The sequence below is a fragment of the Heptranchias perlo genome, chromosome 18 (assembly GCF_035084215.1).
Source record: "Heptranchias perlo isolate sHepPer1 chromosome 18, sHepPer1.hap1, whole genome shotgun sequence".
In the NCBI taxonomy this organism is placed as follows: domain Eukaryota; kingdom Metazoa; phylum Chordata; class Chondrichthyes; order Hexanchiformes; family Hexanchidae; genus Heptranchias; species Heptranchias perlo.
In genome coordinates this window covers 5,739,037-5,755,821 of record NC_090342.1, presented here as the reverse complement: position 1 = coordinate 5,755,821, position 16,785 = coordinate 5,739,037, and the positions used below count along the sequence as shown (strand labels likewise).

At 46.1% G+C, this 16,785-nt stretch overlaps 1 protein-coding gene across 2 annotated transcripts in view; it reads left to right on the top strand.

Moving 5' to 3' along the window:
* Nucleotides 1–16,785, top strand: part of nav3 (neuron navigator 3) — a 247,403-nt gene that overhangs the window by 213,478 nt on the left and 17,140 nt on the right. For both annotated transcript variants that reach the window (XM_067999283.1, XM_067999282.1), the window contains 4 exons: nucleotides 5,207–5,373; nucleotides 11,068–11,221; nucleotides 12,032–12,206; nucleotides 16,592–16,689. In XM_067999283.1, coding sequence (XP_067855384.1) covers nucleotides 5,207–5,373; nucleotides 11,068–11,221; nucleotides 12,032–12,206; nucleotides 16,592–16,689 — 594 coding nt within the window. The remainder of the gene's footprint in view (nucleotides 1–5,206; nucleotides 5,374–11,067; nucleotides 11,222–12,031; nucleotides 12,207–16,591; nucleotides 16,690–16,785) is intronic.

Here is a 16,785-nt window from a genome sequence, read left to right as displayed (position 1 = left end):
AGGCACGGCCGCCAACGGAGGAACGATTAAAATCGAGGATGCGCAAGAGGCCAAAATTGGAGGAACGCAGAGATCTCGGAGGGTTGTAGGGCCGGAGGAGGTTACAGAGATAGGGGAGGGACGAGGCCGTGGAGGGATTTGAAAATGCGGAAGAGAATTTTAAAATCGAGAAGGAGCATTCTTGTTGATTACTGTAATAGCGCTACCACGTTATACCCGCCATCTCGTATAGTCGGCAACTCGCATTCGCACGAAAACGTGCCCGCTGTAAGTGGTAGGGACTGTACTTTTGTTGCTGCAGGTCTGAGGGTGAACTCACTGAACCTGCGCTCCCAGCGGTGGGGGGTTGATGCTTTTGAAGGGAGTACAGCTTGGAGGCGGGGAATACAACTGCTGTAGGGACTGGATCATCGACACATGCTCCCTTTGACCGTGGCTCCCCACCTGGAGCACGGGAAAAGTAAATTCACCCTCTAGCCTATCGCAGTGCGAATGACAAACATAAGAAACAATAAGATAATAGGAGCAGGAGTGGGCCATACGGCCCCTCGAGCCTGCTCCACCATTCAATAAGATCATGGCTGATCTTCGACCTCCACTTTCCCACCCGATCCCCATATCCCTTGATTCCCTGAGAGTCCAAAAATCTATCTATAGAATATACTCTGACTCTGCATCCACAGCCCTTTGGGGTAGAGAATTCCAATGATTCGCAACCTGCTGAGTGAAGAAATCCCTCCTCATCTCAGTCTTGGATGGCCGACCCCTTATCCTGAGACTATGTCCCCTAGTTCTGTACTCTCAACCAGGGGAAACATCCTCTCAGCATCTACCCTGTCAAGCCCCCTCAGAACCTTATACTTTTCAATGAGATCACCTCTCATTCTTCTGAACTCCAGAGAATATAGCCCCATTTTACTCAATCTCTCTTCATAGGACAACCCTCGCATCAATTGAGGATCATTCACTGGCTGTGGCCATGGCACCCTGTTTCGATAGAGAATTGCCAATCTTCAGCCATAGTGAAGCCACTGGGCACTGACCAGCCCAATGACGTGCAGCAGATAATCCTGATAGAAGCAAACTGTTACCGAGTCCCAGCATTGCTCTTTACAGATTTACTTACAGCTGATGGTTAACACGCCCGTGTTAAATAGACTGCAAGTCTGAATAAGGGTGCATTTAGGAACATAGGAACAGGAGTAGGCCATTCAGCCCCTCAAGCCTATTCCCCCATTCAATCAGATTATGGCTGATCTGCACCTCAACTCCATTTGCCCGCCTTTGCTCCGTATCCCTCGATACCCTTACCCAACAAAAATCTATCGATCTCAGACTTGAAAGCTCCAATTTTTTTGGAGAGTGAATTACAGATTTCCACTACCCTTTGTGTGAGAAAGTGCTTCCTGATTTCTCTCCTAAGCGGCCTGGCTCTAATTTTAAGATTATGTCCCCTCGTTCTTGATTTCTCCCATCAGATGAAATAGTTTCGCTGTATCTACCCTTGCGAATCCTTTTTAACATTTTAAACACCTCAATCAGATCACCCCTCAGTCTTCCATGCTCAGGGCAATAGAACCCAAGTTTATGCAACCTGCCCTCATAAGTTAACCCTCCGAATTTCCGCCACAAGTTCAGCATCAGTGAAGTATCGACCCACAAACCTGTGGAGTGTAAACTCTCAGTTCAGTGCTGACCTGACTCGGGAGTGAAGGAGGAGTGAGTCTCCATCCTCCGGGGAACCTCACTCCAGTGTCGGGTGAAAGAAAGACTTGCATTTCTAGCGCCCTTTATGACCTAAGGACGACCCAAGGTGCTTTATAGCCAATTACATATTTTTGAAGTGTAGTCACTGTTGTAATGTAGGAAACGCGGCAGCCGATTTGCACACAGCAAGATCCCACAAACAGCAATGTGATAATGACTGTATCATCTGTTTTTGGTAATGTTGTTTGAGGGACAAATATTGGCCAGGACACGGGGGCAATTCCCAGATCTTCTTCAAAATAGTGCCGTGGGATCTTTTACGTCCACCTGAGAGGGCAGACGGGGTCTCAGTTTAACATCTCATTCAAAAGTACTGCACTGGGAGTGTCAGCCTTGGTTATGTCGCTGGAGTGGGACTTGAACCCACAACCTTCTCACTCAGAGGCGAGCGTGCTACTCGCTGAGCCACAGCTGGCACCTGTCGAAACGCCGACTCCAGCCTTAGACATCCATGTTACGGGGTGAAATCTCCTGCGACCTCACGTCACCGGCTGGGGCCCTGCACGGAGCGAACAGCCGATCGGAAAAGTGTGGCGAGCGTCCATTGATTTCCCAGTCAGCCAGCCAGAGTATGTGAGACCTGACCCACAGCCCAGGGTCCAGGAAAATCCATTCACAATTTTCCCATTGAACTTAACAGGTGGTGTCAGCGAGTGGAGTAATGACAGGTGGTCTTGATGGCTATATTTGAGCGTGGGTTAACCCATAGATTATTGGAACGTTAGGAACAGGAGGAGGCCATTCAGCCCCTCGAGCCGATTCCGCCATTCAATTAGATCATGGCCGAGGTTACATTTAGCTGAAAATTATTTCCGAGAATTTTAAAAACTATTTTTTTTTTCGGTTTTACCTGTTTCTCTCGGGTAAGAGAACTAAATTTAGAATCATAGACTCATACAACACAGAAGGAGGCCATTCGGCCCATCGTGCCTGTGCCGGCTCTTTGAAAGAGCTATCCAATTAGTCCCACTCCACCCCTGCTCTTTCCCCCAAAGCCCTGCAAATTTTTCCCTTCAAGTATTTATCCAATTCCCTTTTGAAAGTTACTATTGAATCTGCTTCCACCGCCCTTTCAGGCAGCGCATTCCAGATCGTAACAACTTATAACGTATTAAGTTCCACTGTAGTTCCACTTTAATTCTCTATTACGCCTCATCGCAATGAAAATTCATTCACAATCAATGGGAACGAATTTGTACGTTGTAGCTGCACTTAGGATAGACTCATATTTTCACGTAACTTGCAGTAAGTTTAAAGTAAGCTATCGCTTGAATCTTTAGCTGTGTCATTCACACAGCAGATTGCAACCCGCTGAATCACAGACGCCGCCTGGTGCTGCTTCCTCAGTGGGCTTGCTGTGCAGTGAAGTATCACTTTGATTTTTTTTTAAAGGAAATCATTTCATTTAAACTCGGGGGCTGTGAGTTGATGAACGGCGATCGAGGAGCGTTCAGCTCTTTGGGGGGCCGTGTTTTCCTCTTTTGTCGTGAAATGGAACCTTTCTGCGTTAATTATAACCTGCTCAAACAAAATGGCAGGTCTGCGCGGCTTCGAAGAGAGTGCGTTCTCGTTCAATTCCATTCCAAAAAATGCAGAATAACGGGAATAACCCTAATAACGGGAATAACCCTAATAACCAGAATAACCCTAATAACGGGAATAACCCTAATAACCGGAATAACCCTAATAACAGGAATAACCCTAATAACCAGAATAACCCTAATAACGGGAATAACCCTAATAACCAGAATAACCCTAATAACAGGAATAACCCTAATAACCAGAATAACCCTAATAACCGGAATAACCCTAATAACGGGAATAACCCTAATAACCAGAATAACCCTAATAACGGGAATAACCCTAATAACAGGAATAACCCTAATAACCAGAATAACCCTAATAAAGGGAATAACCCTAATAACCGGAATAACCCTAATAACAGGAATAACCCTAATAACCAGAATAACCCTAATAACGGGAATAACCCTAATAACCGGAATAACCCTAATAACCAGAATAACCCTAATAACAGGAATAACCCTAATAACCAGAATAACCCTAATAACGGGAATAACCCTAATAACCAGAATAACCCTAATAACCGGAATAACCCTAATAACGGGAATAACCCTAATAACAGGAATAACCCTAATAACCATCCTTTATTGCTTCCCAATGAACTGATATAAACAATGACGTGCTCAGCCGTTCCAACCGTGAAGCGCGCCGTATTCGTGCAAGATGGCGGAAGCGGCGGGCTTGGCCCCACGGGATGATTTTTCGACCTTGCGCTCCCGGCGCGCGTTGGAAATTCAGCCGCTGGTCGCGGCCGATTCGCGGTTGGGAAATGGCGCACGGCAGAACGTCCGAGGCGCCCTCGGCAGGTGAGGCTCCCCGGCGGGAGGACGAGATCGGAAAGCCTGCTCCCCTTTCTGTCTCATCCCCCCACCCTGACGGAGTCTGTACGCGGCGCTGGCTGACTGCTTTGCGAAGCCCTGTCCTCAATAGAACTGTTTACATAGAATTTTACAGCACAGAAACAGGCCATTCGGCCCAACAGGTCCATGCCGTGTTTATGCTCCACACAAGCCTCCTCCCACCGTTCTTATCTAACCCGATCAGCTTATCCTTCTATTTCTTTCAAGTGTCAGGAAACCACATAAGATGTGGTCAGGACCATTAAAACGACAGTACTTATTGGCTTCCGCCTAAAGTCAAAGAGCTGAGGAGAATAGCCCAGTTACTTCCCATGCTTGCTAAGACTGTGTTGATATTTAAGAATAATCTGTGCTATGTATAATGCACTAACATAAAGTACGTTGTGTGGTTGAAACATTAATGCTGCTAACAAGGCCATTTTCTTCTCTTTGCAATAACCGCAACTCCTTTGGGACAATCTTTCTCTCAACCTCTAACTCGGAATGGACTGCGTGTTGAGGGATGATCCGTTTCTGTCTTACACTCGAGTTTCTGCTGCTGGTGGGCACAACTTAAACAGCCAAACAAGTGACATCCCTTTTTGCAGTGGTGCATTTAACATTTCCGCTATTCCTTTAAAACTACAGTACTTTACAGTAACCGTCTGCTTCAAAGGGTGTTGTTCACCCTGAGTAGTCATTTGTTTTCTGTTAACAAATTACCAGCTACAAAACGATGCTGTGAAAAAAGAAATGAGGACATTTTCAAATTTTGGACTATTGCATTTTTAAAGCAGCGTTGCCTCCATACAAAGACTCACGTCCATTTCAGATCTTACTCTGAGGTACTGCAGTGTTAAACAAAGTTACCCAGATTTCGTGTCACGTGGGTTTCTAGATTGTCCTAATATCCTCCGAGCTGAGCTGAGGGAAATTCCTAGATCAGCTGTCGTGAAGGGATGTTTTCACTACCTGTTAACGGAGGCAAATCTTCAGCTTGACTTTTCTTCCTTTTCCAGTTGAGAAGCTCATTCAAGCAAGCTTTTGGTAAAAAGAAGTCGTCGAAACCTAATCTCTCCCACTCAGACATCGAAGAGGTCACCGACTCCTCACTCCCAACATCGCCCAAATCATATCAAGGTTCGACAGACCCCGGATCTCTGAAACCATCACAGTCGGCGTCTGCGTAAGTGTTTTGAAGATCGTGCAACTTCATTCGGGGTAATTAAATTGTGATTCAAATATCCCGGGCAGGGTTTTAAATGTGTAAACACTACCCTGCCCCCAGACTTCTTTTCTCTCCTAGTTCCCTAGGTTACTCTGTACTGTGCTTTGACTGAGATGGGGGTAAATAGGGTTGCCAACCCTCCAGGATTGTCCTGGAGTCTCCAGGAATTAAAAATTAATCTCCAGGACACTGCTGCGAGCAAAACTCAGGAGAAAAGTCATCGGGGTGTTAAAAAAAATTGAGTGTATTTTTTCATTTTCTTTGAACGCTTTCACTTATTAGTTAGAAAAATACTGGCGATGGGGTCAAAAAGGCTGTTTGACTGACAATCAAGAATCATCCAATCGGGTAACGAAGGGTCTGTTCACTTTCCATTTGGGATGAGAAGTCAGTGCACGTCTCGAGCGACCAATGGCGGGAGCGGGGCCATTGGAGGTGAGAGGTCATGTGATTAAACCTCCTGGAATACGTCCAACCAGAGTTGGCAGGTCCAGGGGCAGAGAAAGAGCTTCCATTTGTACAGCACCTTATCTCATCTCTCAGGAATCATCCAAAAGCACTCCACATGCAGTGAAGTACTTTGAGGTGCAGTCACTGCTGTTATGCAGGTGAACACAGCCATTTTGCGTGCAGCCAGCTCCCACGAACAGTGAGATCAACAGCCAGTTAATCCATTTTCGGTGGCGGTGGCTGAGGGAGGAACGGTGGCCGAGACATTGGGAGGACTCCTTGCTCCTCTTCGAATAGTGCCGTGGGATCTTTTACACCCGCCTGAGAGGGGCAGGCATGTATCGCTCGAAGTGTGACACCTCCGACAGTGCAGCACTCCCTCAGTACTTCACTGAAGTGTCAGCCTAGATTATGAGCTCAGGTCTCCGGAGCGGGAATTGAACCCACAACCTTCAAAGGTTCTACCAGCTGAGCCAAGCGGACACTGCGCCCAGGCCTCTGTGTGGACCGGTCCTGATCCTTGTTGGGGAGTGTGCACTTGTAGATGTTAGGTGGCGGGAAATGATCCAACACGGCTGTGATGGCCCTGGGGTAAATAGCTCGCAAGCATGTGTTGTATAGGGTTAAAAATGGCTACTTCGGGAGGGGAGAGGGGGACAGGGGGAGGGCGAGGGAGGGGCCACCCAAACTCCAACATGAGAGATGGGTAAAATGTATTGATTGGAGAACAGAGTGAAAAGGGGATTAAGAGTTAGCCTTTCTAATGGAAAGCACTACACAGCTGGTTGCTTGGTAACACATGCTGCACTCCAGAGACCTGAGCACATAATCTAGGCTGACACTTCAGTGCAGTGCTGAGGGAGTGCTGCACTGTCGGAGGTGCCGTCTTACAGATAAGACCTTAAACCAAAGCCCCATCTGCCTAAAGATCCCATAAGCATATTTGAAGAGCAGGGTAGTTCTCCCCGTTGTCCTGGGCCAATATTCGTCCCTAAACAGACATCGCTAAAAATAGATTAACTGGTCATTTATCTCATTGCTGTTTGTGGGATCTTGCTCTGTGCAAACTGTCTGCCCACTTTACCTACATAAAACAGAAACTGTGCTTCAAAAATAAAGAACTAATGAACTTGCATTTATATGGCGCCTTTCACGACCTCAAGACGTCCCAAAAACCTTTACAGCCAATGAAGTACTTTTGAAGTTTAGTCACTGTTGTAATGAAGGGAAACACACAGATACCTAATCCCTCTGTATCATAAAACACGGATACCTAATCCCGCTGTATCATAAGATAGTGATGAAAAGTGGGAAAAATGGACTTCCAAGTTAATAGTCAGACTTTGATTGTCAGGTTTACAGTTAAGAAATTTCCACACATTCACACACAAAAAAGCGGGCTGACCAGTTTAAGCCTGGATGGGGGCGAACCTGTTTGTATGTCTTTCTGTTAATACTCGCACCTTTCCTTTATTTGCCAGCTTTTATCACTGCTTTCCTAACGTAATCAAGGCATTGTCCGTGTTCTTTTCCCTGTCTGTCTGTCTGTCTGCCTGTGTGGCGGTCTGTGCAGTCGGTTTCAGTCTAGTGCCAATGACAGCAAGCCAGTCTCTCTCTGGGTGACGAGGAAACGGCTAAATGGCCACGTGATCTACCAACACCGATCTCGGTAAATTGCAGTGTGGTGCATGTGGTAGAGGTTAGGAATGGATGCATTGTTTGTTGCTCTTCTAGTCTGTAAGTGGCAAGGGAGTTTGCATTAGTTGACCTTTCAGTGAACCTTGTTCCATCATTATAGTAAGGTCTTGCATCAATATAGCTCCTTTGAGATGGAGTCGCTATGTAGGCAGACGCAGGAAGATCCCACAAGCAGCAAATGGGATCAGTGACCAGATAATCAATTGTTGGTGTTGCTTGAGGGATGAATGTTGGCCAAGACATTGGAGGAACGTCCTTTAAATGGCGCCATGGCGTTTTTAATGTTCACATTGAACAGGGAGATGGTTTAAAGGAAAGGAAAGGACTTGCATCTATGTGGCACCTTTCACAACCTCAGGACGTCCCAAAGCGCTTTACAGCCAATGAAGTACTTTTCTGAAGTGTGGTCACTGTTGTAATGTAGGAAACACGGCAGTCAATTTGCACACAGCAAGATCCCACAATGTGATATATGACCAGATAATGTGTTTTAGTGATGTTGGTTGAGGGCTAAATATTGGAGAACACCCCTGCTCTTCTTCGAAATAGTGCCGTGATATCTTTTATGTCCACCGGTGAGGCCAGACGGGGCCTCGGTTTGACGTCTCATCCGAAAGAAGGCACCTCCGACAGTGCAGAACCAGATTATCTGATCAAGTCCTGGAGTTGAGCGTGAATCCACAAACTCCTGACTCAGAATCAAGAGTATTACCACTGAGCCAAGCTGACACTGCTTAAAGGCTTTTATTTTAATAAATTCCCTCAGTGCACCCTTTCCCCAAGTGGTTCATGTTATCTCAGTGGTTGTGGCTTCCACCTCATCAGCGCAGCTCTCTGGGAAGGGAGGGGGGTGGGGAAGCTGGGTGGGAATGAACTCTTTCAATGACCTCAATTTCAAGATGACAGAACAAGAAGAGGTCTTGGAGGAGGTGCCAGTAATTTAGCAGCCTCTTGTTGTTTAAAAAAAAAAGATTTTTTTAATCGTTGTTTTGTGTTGTAAACAGTAGAATCGCAATATTATTGATTTTGAGGCCTTGGGATCTTTCTGTGCATTGCTGAGTGTGCTTATTGAAATATAGATTTGCCTAAGTTACTTTTGTTTTTTGATCTGAGAGCTTTTGGTCTGCTTCATAACACACTGCTTTTAAAATTAAACTAACCGTGTCAGTTAACACATTAACCCACAGGATGAGACCTTTGCTGAAACAGTATGTCACTCACCTTTAACAGCACCTTGCAGTTCCCTTTATTTACTCATGTCCTTGATGCTATGTGTGTGTATTTTCACCAAAGATCGGAGCCTATCTGATCTTCCACACACTGCTTCTCTCTTTTAAATCCAACAGCTGTGTACATTAGAGTGCATTTACATCCAGGGTTAGTGTCAACACCCGAGTAACATCGATCCATCTGTCATGGATTAAAAATCTTATCTCTTCATTCATTTCCTGTCTGCAAAACCTTATGACAGCAAACAACAATTTGAAATTGATATATCAGAGTCTTTAGAATCATAGAATCGTTACAGCACAGACGGAGGCCATTCGGCCCATCGAGCCCGTGCCGGCTCTTTGTAAAAGCAGTCCAGTTAGTCCCATTCCCCCGCCCTTTCCCCGTAGCCCTGCGAAATTTTTCCCTTCAAATATTTATCCAATTCCTCCTTGAAAGCCACGACTAAATCTGCTTCCACCGTCCTTTCAGGCAGCGCATTCCAGATCATAACTTCTCACTGAGTAAAAAAGTTTTTCCTCATGTCACCTTTGGTTCTTTTGTCAATCACCTTAAATCTGTCTCCTCTGGTTCTCGACCCTTCCACCAATGGGAACAGTTTCTCTTTATTTACTTTATCTAAACCCGTCATGATTTTGAACACCTCTATCAAATCTCCTCTCAACCTTCCCTGCTCTAAAGAGAACAATCCCAGCTTCTCCAGTTTATCCACGTAACTGAAGGCTCTCATCCCTGGTACCATTCTAGTAAATCTTTTCTGCACCCTCTCCAAGGCCTTGACATCCTTCCTAAAGTGCGGTGCCCAGAATTGGACACAATACTGCAGTTGTGGCCGAACCAGTGATTTATAAAGGTTCAGCGTAACTTCCTTGCTTTTGTACTCTATGCCTCTATTTATAAAGCCCAGGATCCCGTGTGCTTTTTTAACCGCTTTCTCAACCTGTCCTGCCACCTTCAAAGATTTGTGCACATATACCCCCAGATCTCTCTGTTCCTGCACCCTGTTTGGAATTGTACCATTTAGTTTATATTGCCTCTCCTCGTTCTTCCTGCCAAAATGTATCACTTCGCACTTCTCTGCATTACATTTCACCTTCCATGTGTCCGCCCATTCCACCAGCCTGTCTATGTCCTCTTGAAATCTATTACTGTCCTCCTCACTGTTTACTACACTTCCAAGTTTTGTGTCATCAGCAAATTCTGAAATTGTGCCCTGTACACCCAAGTCCAAGTCATTAATATATATCAGAAAAAGCAGTGGTCCTGGTACTTCCTTAAATGTAGAAAAATGTCTCAAGGCGCTTCTCAGAGCCATAATCAGACAGAATAAATGTTGAGCGAAAGAAGCAGATATTAGGAGGAGTAACCAAAAGCTTGGCCAAAAATGTGGGCTTTAAGGAGCGTCTTAAAGGAGGAGAGGGAGGTGGAGAGCTGCTGGGGTTTAGGGAGGGAGTTCCAGAATGTGGGGCCCAGGCAGCTGAAGCCACCAATGGTGAGGCGAAGCAAGGGGGGATGCACAAGAGGCCAGAATCAGAGGAACGATTGGATGATTCTCGACTCTCAGTCAAACAGCCTTTTTTCCCCCATGTCCAATATTTTTATAACTAATAAACAAAAGTGTTCAAATAAATGTTATTTTAAAAACACAATTTTCTTTAACGCCCCTGTGATTTTCTCTCCCCGGGTGTTGCTCGCAACTGTATCCTGGAGATTAACCTTCAATTCTTGGAGACTCCAGGGCAACCCTGGAGGGTTGGCAACCCTGGTGCAGCCTGAGTCCAGAGTCAAGGCCCAACCTGACACCAGATAAAGCAGAGGGAGACTCCCAGGAGGAGGAAGTCTGGTTTACACTCCAATGGAATGAAAATCAGGCAGGTTCCATAAGGGGTGTGCGATCTGCTCCAGATTACCACCCGGGGGTGGTGCGGACAAAAATCTAACCCCATAACTTTAGCGTCGGTGCAAAGTTGAAACAGCTTCGCACTGGTACTAAACCTGTAGTGTGAATGCACTCCAAATTGGAAATCTTCCAGAGTTCGTTGATCTGATTGTGCTCCTGATCTCAGTTGATGTAATGATGTCCGTCTCTGATCACCTGGGAGTTTTGTTCCTCCAAAAGCTTCAAGTTCGCTGCTCCGCTTTTATCAATTCTAACTGTTTTTTGGCGAACGTAGACCGGTGGTGTCTTTGCAAGGTGCTGCCTTACAATCGACCCTTCTAACGCATGACTTCGATGCGGTTGGCTGATAAATGCCTTTGCCTTAATGCTTTTAGCATCTGTGAGTGCACAGAGACAGAGGCCGAGGCCATTGTGCACCTCAAGAGCGAGCTGCGAGAAAAGGAACTGAAGTTGACGGATATCCGCTTGGAAGCCCTGAGCTCCGCACATCATCTTGACCAAATCCGGGAAGCCATGAACAGGATGCAGGTGAAATTAAAAAAAAATAAAGACAGCGCCTTTCACAACCTCTGGACGTCCCAACGCGCTTTACAGCCAACGCAAATACTTTCTGAAGCGTAGCCACTGTTGTATTGTAGGAAACCCAGGAGTCAATTTGCGCACAGCAAGATCCCACAAACAGCAACGGAGTAATGACCGGATAATCTGTTTTTTAATGATGTTGGTTGAGGGATAAATATTGACCAGGACACCAGGGAGAGCTCCCCTGCTCTTCTTCGAAATAGTGGCCGTGGGATCTTTTACATCCACCTGAGAGGGAAGACGGGGCCTCGGTTTAACGCCTCGTCCAAAAGACGGCACCTCCGACAGTGCAGCGCTCCCTCAGCGCTGGCACCGGGAACTTCGGGGTAGATTTTGTGCTCGAGTCTCTGGAGTGGGCCTTGAACGCAGACCTCCTGACGCAAAGGCGAGAGAGCCACGGCTGTCAGCTGCCTGAGGTGACTGTCCCTCTAATGTTCTCACCTTCTATCCCATGTGGCACAGTACACCGTCTCCACATTTGCCCGTGCTGCTTGACCAACGACTGCTTATTAATCCGATAATGGTCTTTTGGTTGCCAATGTTCATTTTAACATTAAAACTATCGGAGCCTTACTTTAAGGCCGGTTGTGGAGGTACAGGCAGTTTCCACGGTGACATGTTCTCAAAACATGGCTGAGGAGGTGGGTGGCTAAACCAAAGAGAAATGTAGCCAAAGTCCGAACGGTTTAACCTGGTTATGATACAGATATTTTCTTGGCCAGACGTTATTCCAGACTTATTCCTGCTCTATTGCAGAATGAGATTGAACTGCTCAAAGCCGAAAACGACCGTTTGAAATCGGAGACCGGGAGCAGCAGTGGGGCAGCTCGCACTCAGTCCCAGTCTTCAACCTCATCTTCCTCTTCCTCATCCCGACAGTCTTTGGGACTTTCCCTGCACAACCTCAACGTCACAGACGCCACTGCATCAGGTAAGGTGGCAACTGAGAAAAGACCTTCAGCTGCGAGAGAACTGGCCGATTTAGTTGAATCTGCGTGACAATTAACGTGAGTGTGTGTTGTCTCACAGATCTGAGGGCTGTAGGTAAGAAGCGGAAGGTAAAGGAGCCAGGTTTTAAAGAAGGTAAAATACGTCAATTGGTTTGTGTTTCCATGACATTGTAAGGATGACGCCCACCCCCCTCCCTTCTGTAAGCTCCTTTGTGTGTTCACCTTGACATTAGTGCTAGTTGAACCTTATTAATAGTGTACCCTAAAACTAACAGGTTCTTTAAAAATAACGTGTACTTTGTTCATAACTCATGCCTTATAAATTGAACCTTGTGATTAAAGGGGGTGAAATTGATCCCTCAGCGAAAGCGCGGAACGGGTGATAGCGAATCGGTGGCCTGATTTACACCGTTCCCGATTTACTTTTCCATTGACCGCAGTGGAAATCCGAAGCCCCTGCACCAGAGGAGAGAGCCGGGCCCGGTGTAAATTGGGCTACGCATTCGCTATCACCCATTTCGCACTTTCGCCAAGGAACTAATTTCATTCTCCTTGTCCCTCATCACGCTGCACTTTTGAGAATGATGGCGTGCCATAATTATAAGAACTGAGGGGTTATACCTATCAGGAAAGATTGAACAAACTGGGGCTCTTTTCTCTAGAAAAGAGATGGCTGAGGGGTGAGCTGATGGAGGCCTTTGAAGTTCTGAAGGGGTTTGATAGGGTAGACGTAGAGAAGATGTTTCCACTTGTGGGGGGAGTCCAAAACTAGGGGCCATAAATATAAGATAGTTACTAATAAATCCAGTAAGGAATTCAGGAGAAACTTCTTTACCCAGAGAGTGGTGAGAATGTGGAACTCGCTACCACAAGGAGTAGTTGAGGCGAATAACATAGATACATTTAAGGGGAAGCTGGATAAACAGATGAGGGAGAAAGGAATAGAAGGATATGCTGATAGTAGGGAGGGAGGAGGCTTGTGTGGAGCATAAACACCAGCATGGACCAGTTGGGCCGAATGGCCTGTTTTGGTGCTGTAAAATTCTATGTAATCCTCTGTGATTTTTCCTTCTTGCCAATCCCAAAAGATGCAGCGTTCACTGCTAGGGTCAACCTCACATCCACTTTACTGACCCCGACATTGGCGGGGAAGAGGGATGAATTGCGATCGGAAACCAGGTCAATTAGGGGAAAATAATCTGGAAAATTCCTCTCCGACCTCCTTAGCCAATCGAAACTAGTCCAGGAGACCACGTTGACTCCGATGAATGTTACACAGTACCTACCTCATGTACGAGGAGACCTCGGCCCCAGCCTGAAACAGGTCCAGCTCTCACATGAAGGGTGTCCCAATTAAGGTCACGACTCAGTGTAACTGGGTCCCGGCCTTATTCCGAGCTGTATCTGCTAGAGTTCCAATGGGAATCTGGCCATATATTTTTTTAATATGTGCGCTCATGGGTACGATAGTGTAGTTGTTATGCTACTGGACTGGTAGCCTAGAGGCCTGGACTAGTAATACAGCAGAGTGTGAGTTCAAATCCCACCATAAAAGTTTGAGAATTTGAATTCAGTTTATAAAAATCTGGAAATAAAAATCTGGTATCAGTAGAAGTGACCATGGAGCTGTCGGATTGTCATAAAAACCCATCTGGTTCACTAATGTCCTTTTTGGGGAAGGAAATCTGCCGTCCTTACCCGGTCTGGGCCTATACGTGACTCCAGTCCCAAATCAATGTGATTGGCTCTTAACTGCCCTATGAAATGGGGCAACTAGGAATGGGCAATAAATGCCAGCCTTGCCAGCAACACCAACGTCCTGAGAATGAACTCTTTAAAGAATCAGCACTTCCTTTCGGTATAAAGAAAGAACTTGCTTTTACATGGCGCCTTTCATGACCTCAGGGCCTCCCAAAGCGCTTTACAGCCAATTAAGTACTTTTGAAGTGTAGTCACTGTTGTAATATATACAATTACAATGGAGAACAAAAGCACGCAGCTCATTTCAAGTGTGCAGTACTAGAGTGCAGCAAAAAATGCTGGAAACACTCAATGGGTCAGTCAGCATCTGTGAAGAGAGCAGACAAGTTAATGGGCCCTTCGTGAGAAGGTTTCTAGTGGTTTCCGGTTTTTGATTCAGACTTGCAGCATCTGCAGATTTTTTTTTCAAGTTCTGCCTGTAGAATGAGATGCGGTGAACTTTGCCAATTGGTTTTCTTTGTGCCACTCACAGCATAACAAACCTGTATATCGATTCACTTGCTCTTTATGTCTCATTCCTGTGCCCCCCGTTCCCCCACCCCCCCCCCCCGCATTAAATTTCCAACACAATTAGTTTCGCACTCTCGACTCTGAGTCAGAAGGTCGTGGGTTCAAGTCCCACTCCCATGACTTGAGCACAAAAATTCAGACTGACACTCCCAGCCTGAGGGAGTGCTGCACTGTCCGCGGTGCTGTCTCTCGGATGTTAGATGTTAAACTGGGGCCCCGTCTGCCATCTCAGGTGGAGGTAAAGATCGCACCGCACTATTCGAAGAAGAGCAGGGGAGTTCTCCCCGGTTTCCTGGCCAATATTTATCCCTCAACCAACATCACTAAAACAGATTATCTGGTCATTTATCTCATTGCTATTTGTGGGAGCTTGCTGTGCGTAAATTGACTGCCGCGTTTCCTACATGACAACAGTGACTGTACTTCATTGGCTGTAAAGCACTTTAGGACATCCTTAGGTCGTAAAAGGCGCTATGGAAATGCAAGTACTTTCTTTAGTTCTCTTTTTTAGTTGGGAGAAAATGAAGTAGTCATGCAGCAGGCTGCCAAATAGCACCGTGCCCCTGTGCATGCATTTCACTCAGTGTACGTACCTGAACATGCATGTGTGTCACCCTGTCTGACTCCCTTCTCCATAGTAGTGTGAACAGCCAATATAATGGCACTCTCCATTTGTGTTCACAGTGTACTGTCAGTATGTTGTACCAGTCTAATGTGAGCATCAGAGTCTCAAACCCATTTATGGGGTGGAATTTATTTTTCAGCCTGCAACGTTCTTCTACGAACGTTTGACGTGGAGCTACCAAATTCTTCCCCGCGTGATTTTAACCCAGGCCCTAACGGTACCGTTAGACTAATCAAAGGAATTTGCCGTGAAGGCATTTGTAATGGAAGAGCGCTGAGTGCAAAATCTATCCCATAATGATCACGGATACAATGAATCACCATGGCTTGTCAGTTGCCCCAAGACATTGATTTGCTCAGTGTTACCCCTCCAAGTCACACACCATCCCGACTGGGAAATATATCGCCGTTCCTTCATCGTCGCTGGGTCAAAATCCTGGAACTCCCTTCCTAACAGCACTGTGGGAGAACCGTCACCACACGGACTGCAGCGGTTCAAGAAGGCGGCTCACCACCACCTTCTCAAGGGGCAATCAGGGATGGGCAATAAATGCCGGCCTCGCCAGCGACGCCCACATCCCACGAACGAATAAAAACAATGTGCCAGCCTCTTTTGGTAAATCATGTCAAAGAATCTTACAGCGCAGAAGGAGGCCATTCGGCCCATCGTGCCTGTGCCGATTCTTTGAAAGAGCTGTCCAATTAGTCCCGTTAGACCAAGCAAAGGAATTTGCCGTGAAGCACATGAAGCATTTGTATGATAAGAGCGCTGAGTGCAAAATCTATCCCATAATGATCACGGATACAGTGAATCACCATGGCTTGTCAGTTGCCCCAAGACATTGATTTGCTCAGTGTCCCCCCGTTCTTTCCCTGTAGCCCTGTAAATCTTTCCTTTTCAATTATATATCCAGTTCCCTTTTGAAAGTTATTATTGAATCTGCTTCCACCGCCCTTTCAGGCAGCGCATTCCAGATCGTAACAACTCGCTGCGTAAAAAAAAATTCTCCTCATCTCGTCTCTGGTTCTTTTGCCAATTGCCTTAAATCTGTGTCCTCTGGTTACCGACCCTCCTGCCAGTGGAAGCAGTTTCTCCTTATTTACTCTGTCAAAACCCTTCATAATTTTGAACACCTCTGTTAAATCTCCCCTTAACCTTCTCTGCTCTAAGGAGAACAATCCCAGCTTCTTCAGTCATTCCACGTAACTGAGTCTCTCATCGCTGGCACCTTTCTAGTAAATCTCCTCTGCACCCTCTTTAAAGCCTTGACATCCTTCATAAAGGGCAGTGCCCAGAAAATTGGACACAATACTCCAGCTGAGGCCTAACCGGTGATTTATAAAGGTTTAGCATAACTGCCTTGCTTTTGTACTCTACGCCTCTGTTTATAAAGCCAAAATGAAAGTCAGGGCAATAAATTTGAACCTGAAAGAAACGTGGGCTCACTGTACATTTTATTCCCCTTTGCAGATATCTTACTCGATGATGGGGCTGACGGGTCGTTTCGTAAGGAGGGCTGTAGCGTCAGAATTGTGATCTGCCTGAACAAACAGCTCAAAAGAAATAAGGTGAAGTAACAGATACTGGGTTCGGAGTGTGAGTCCCAGATTGGTGGTGGGGGAGGGAGGCATTTTTAAAAGATAATTTAAGTGAAATGTTGTTAG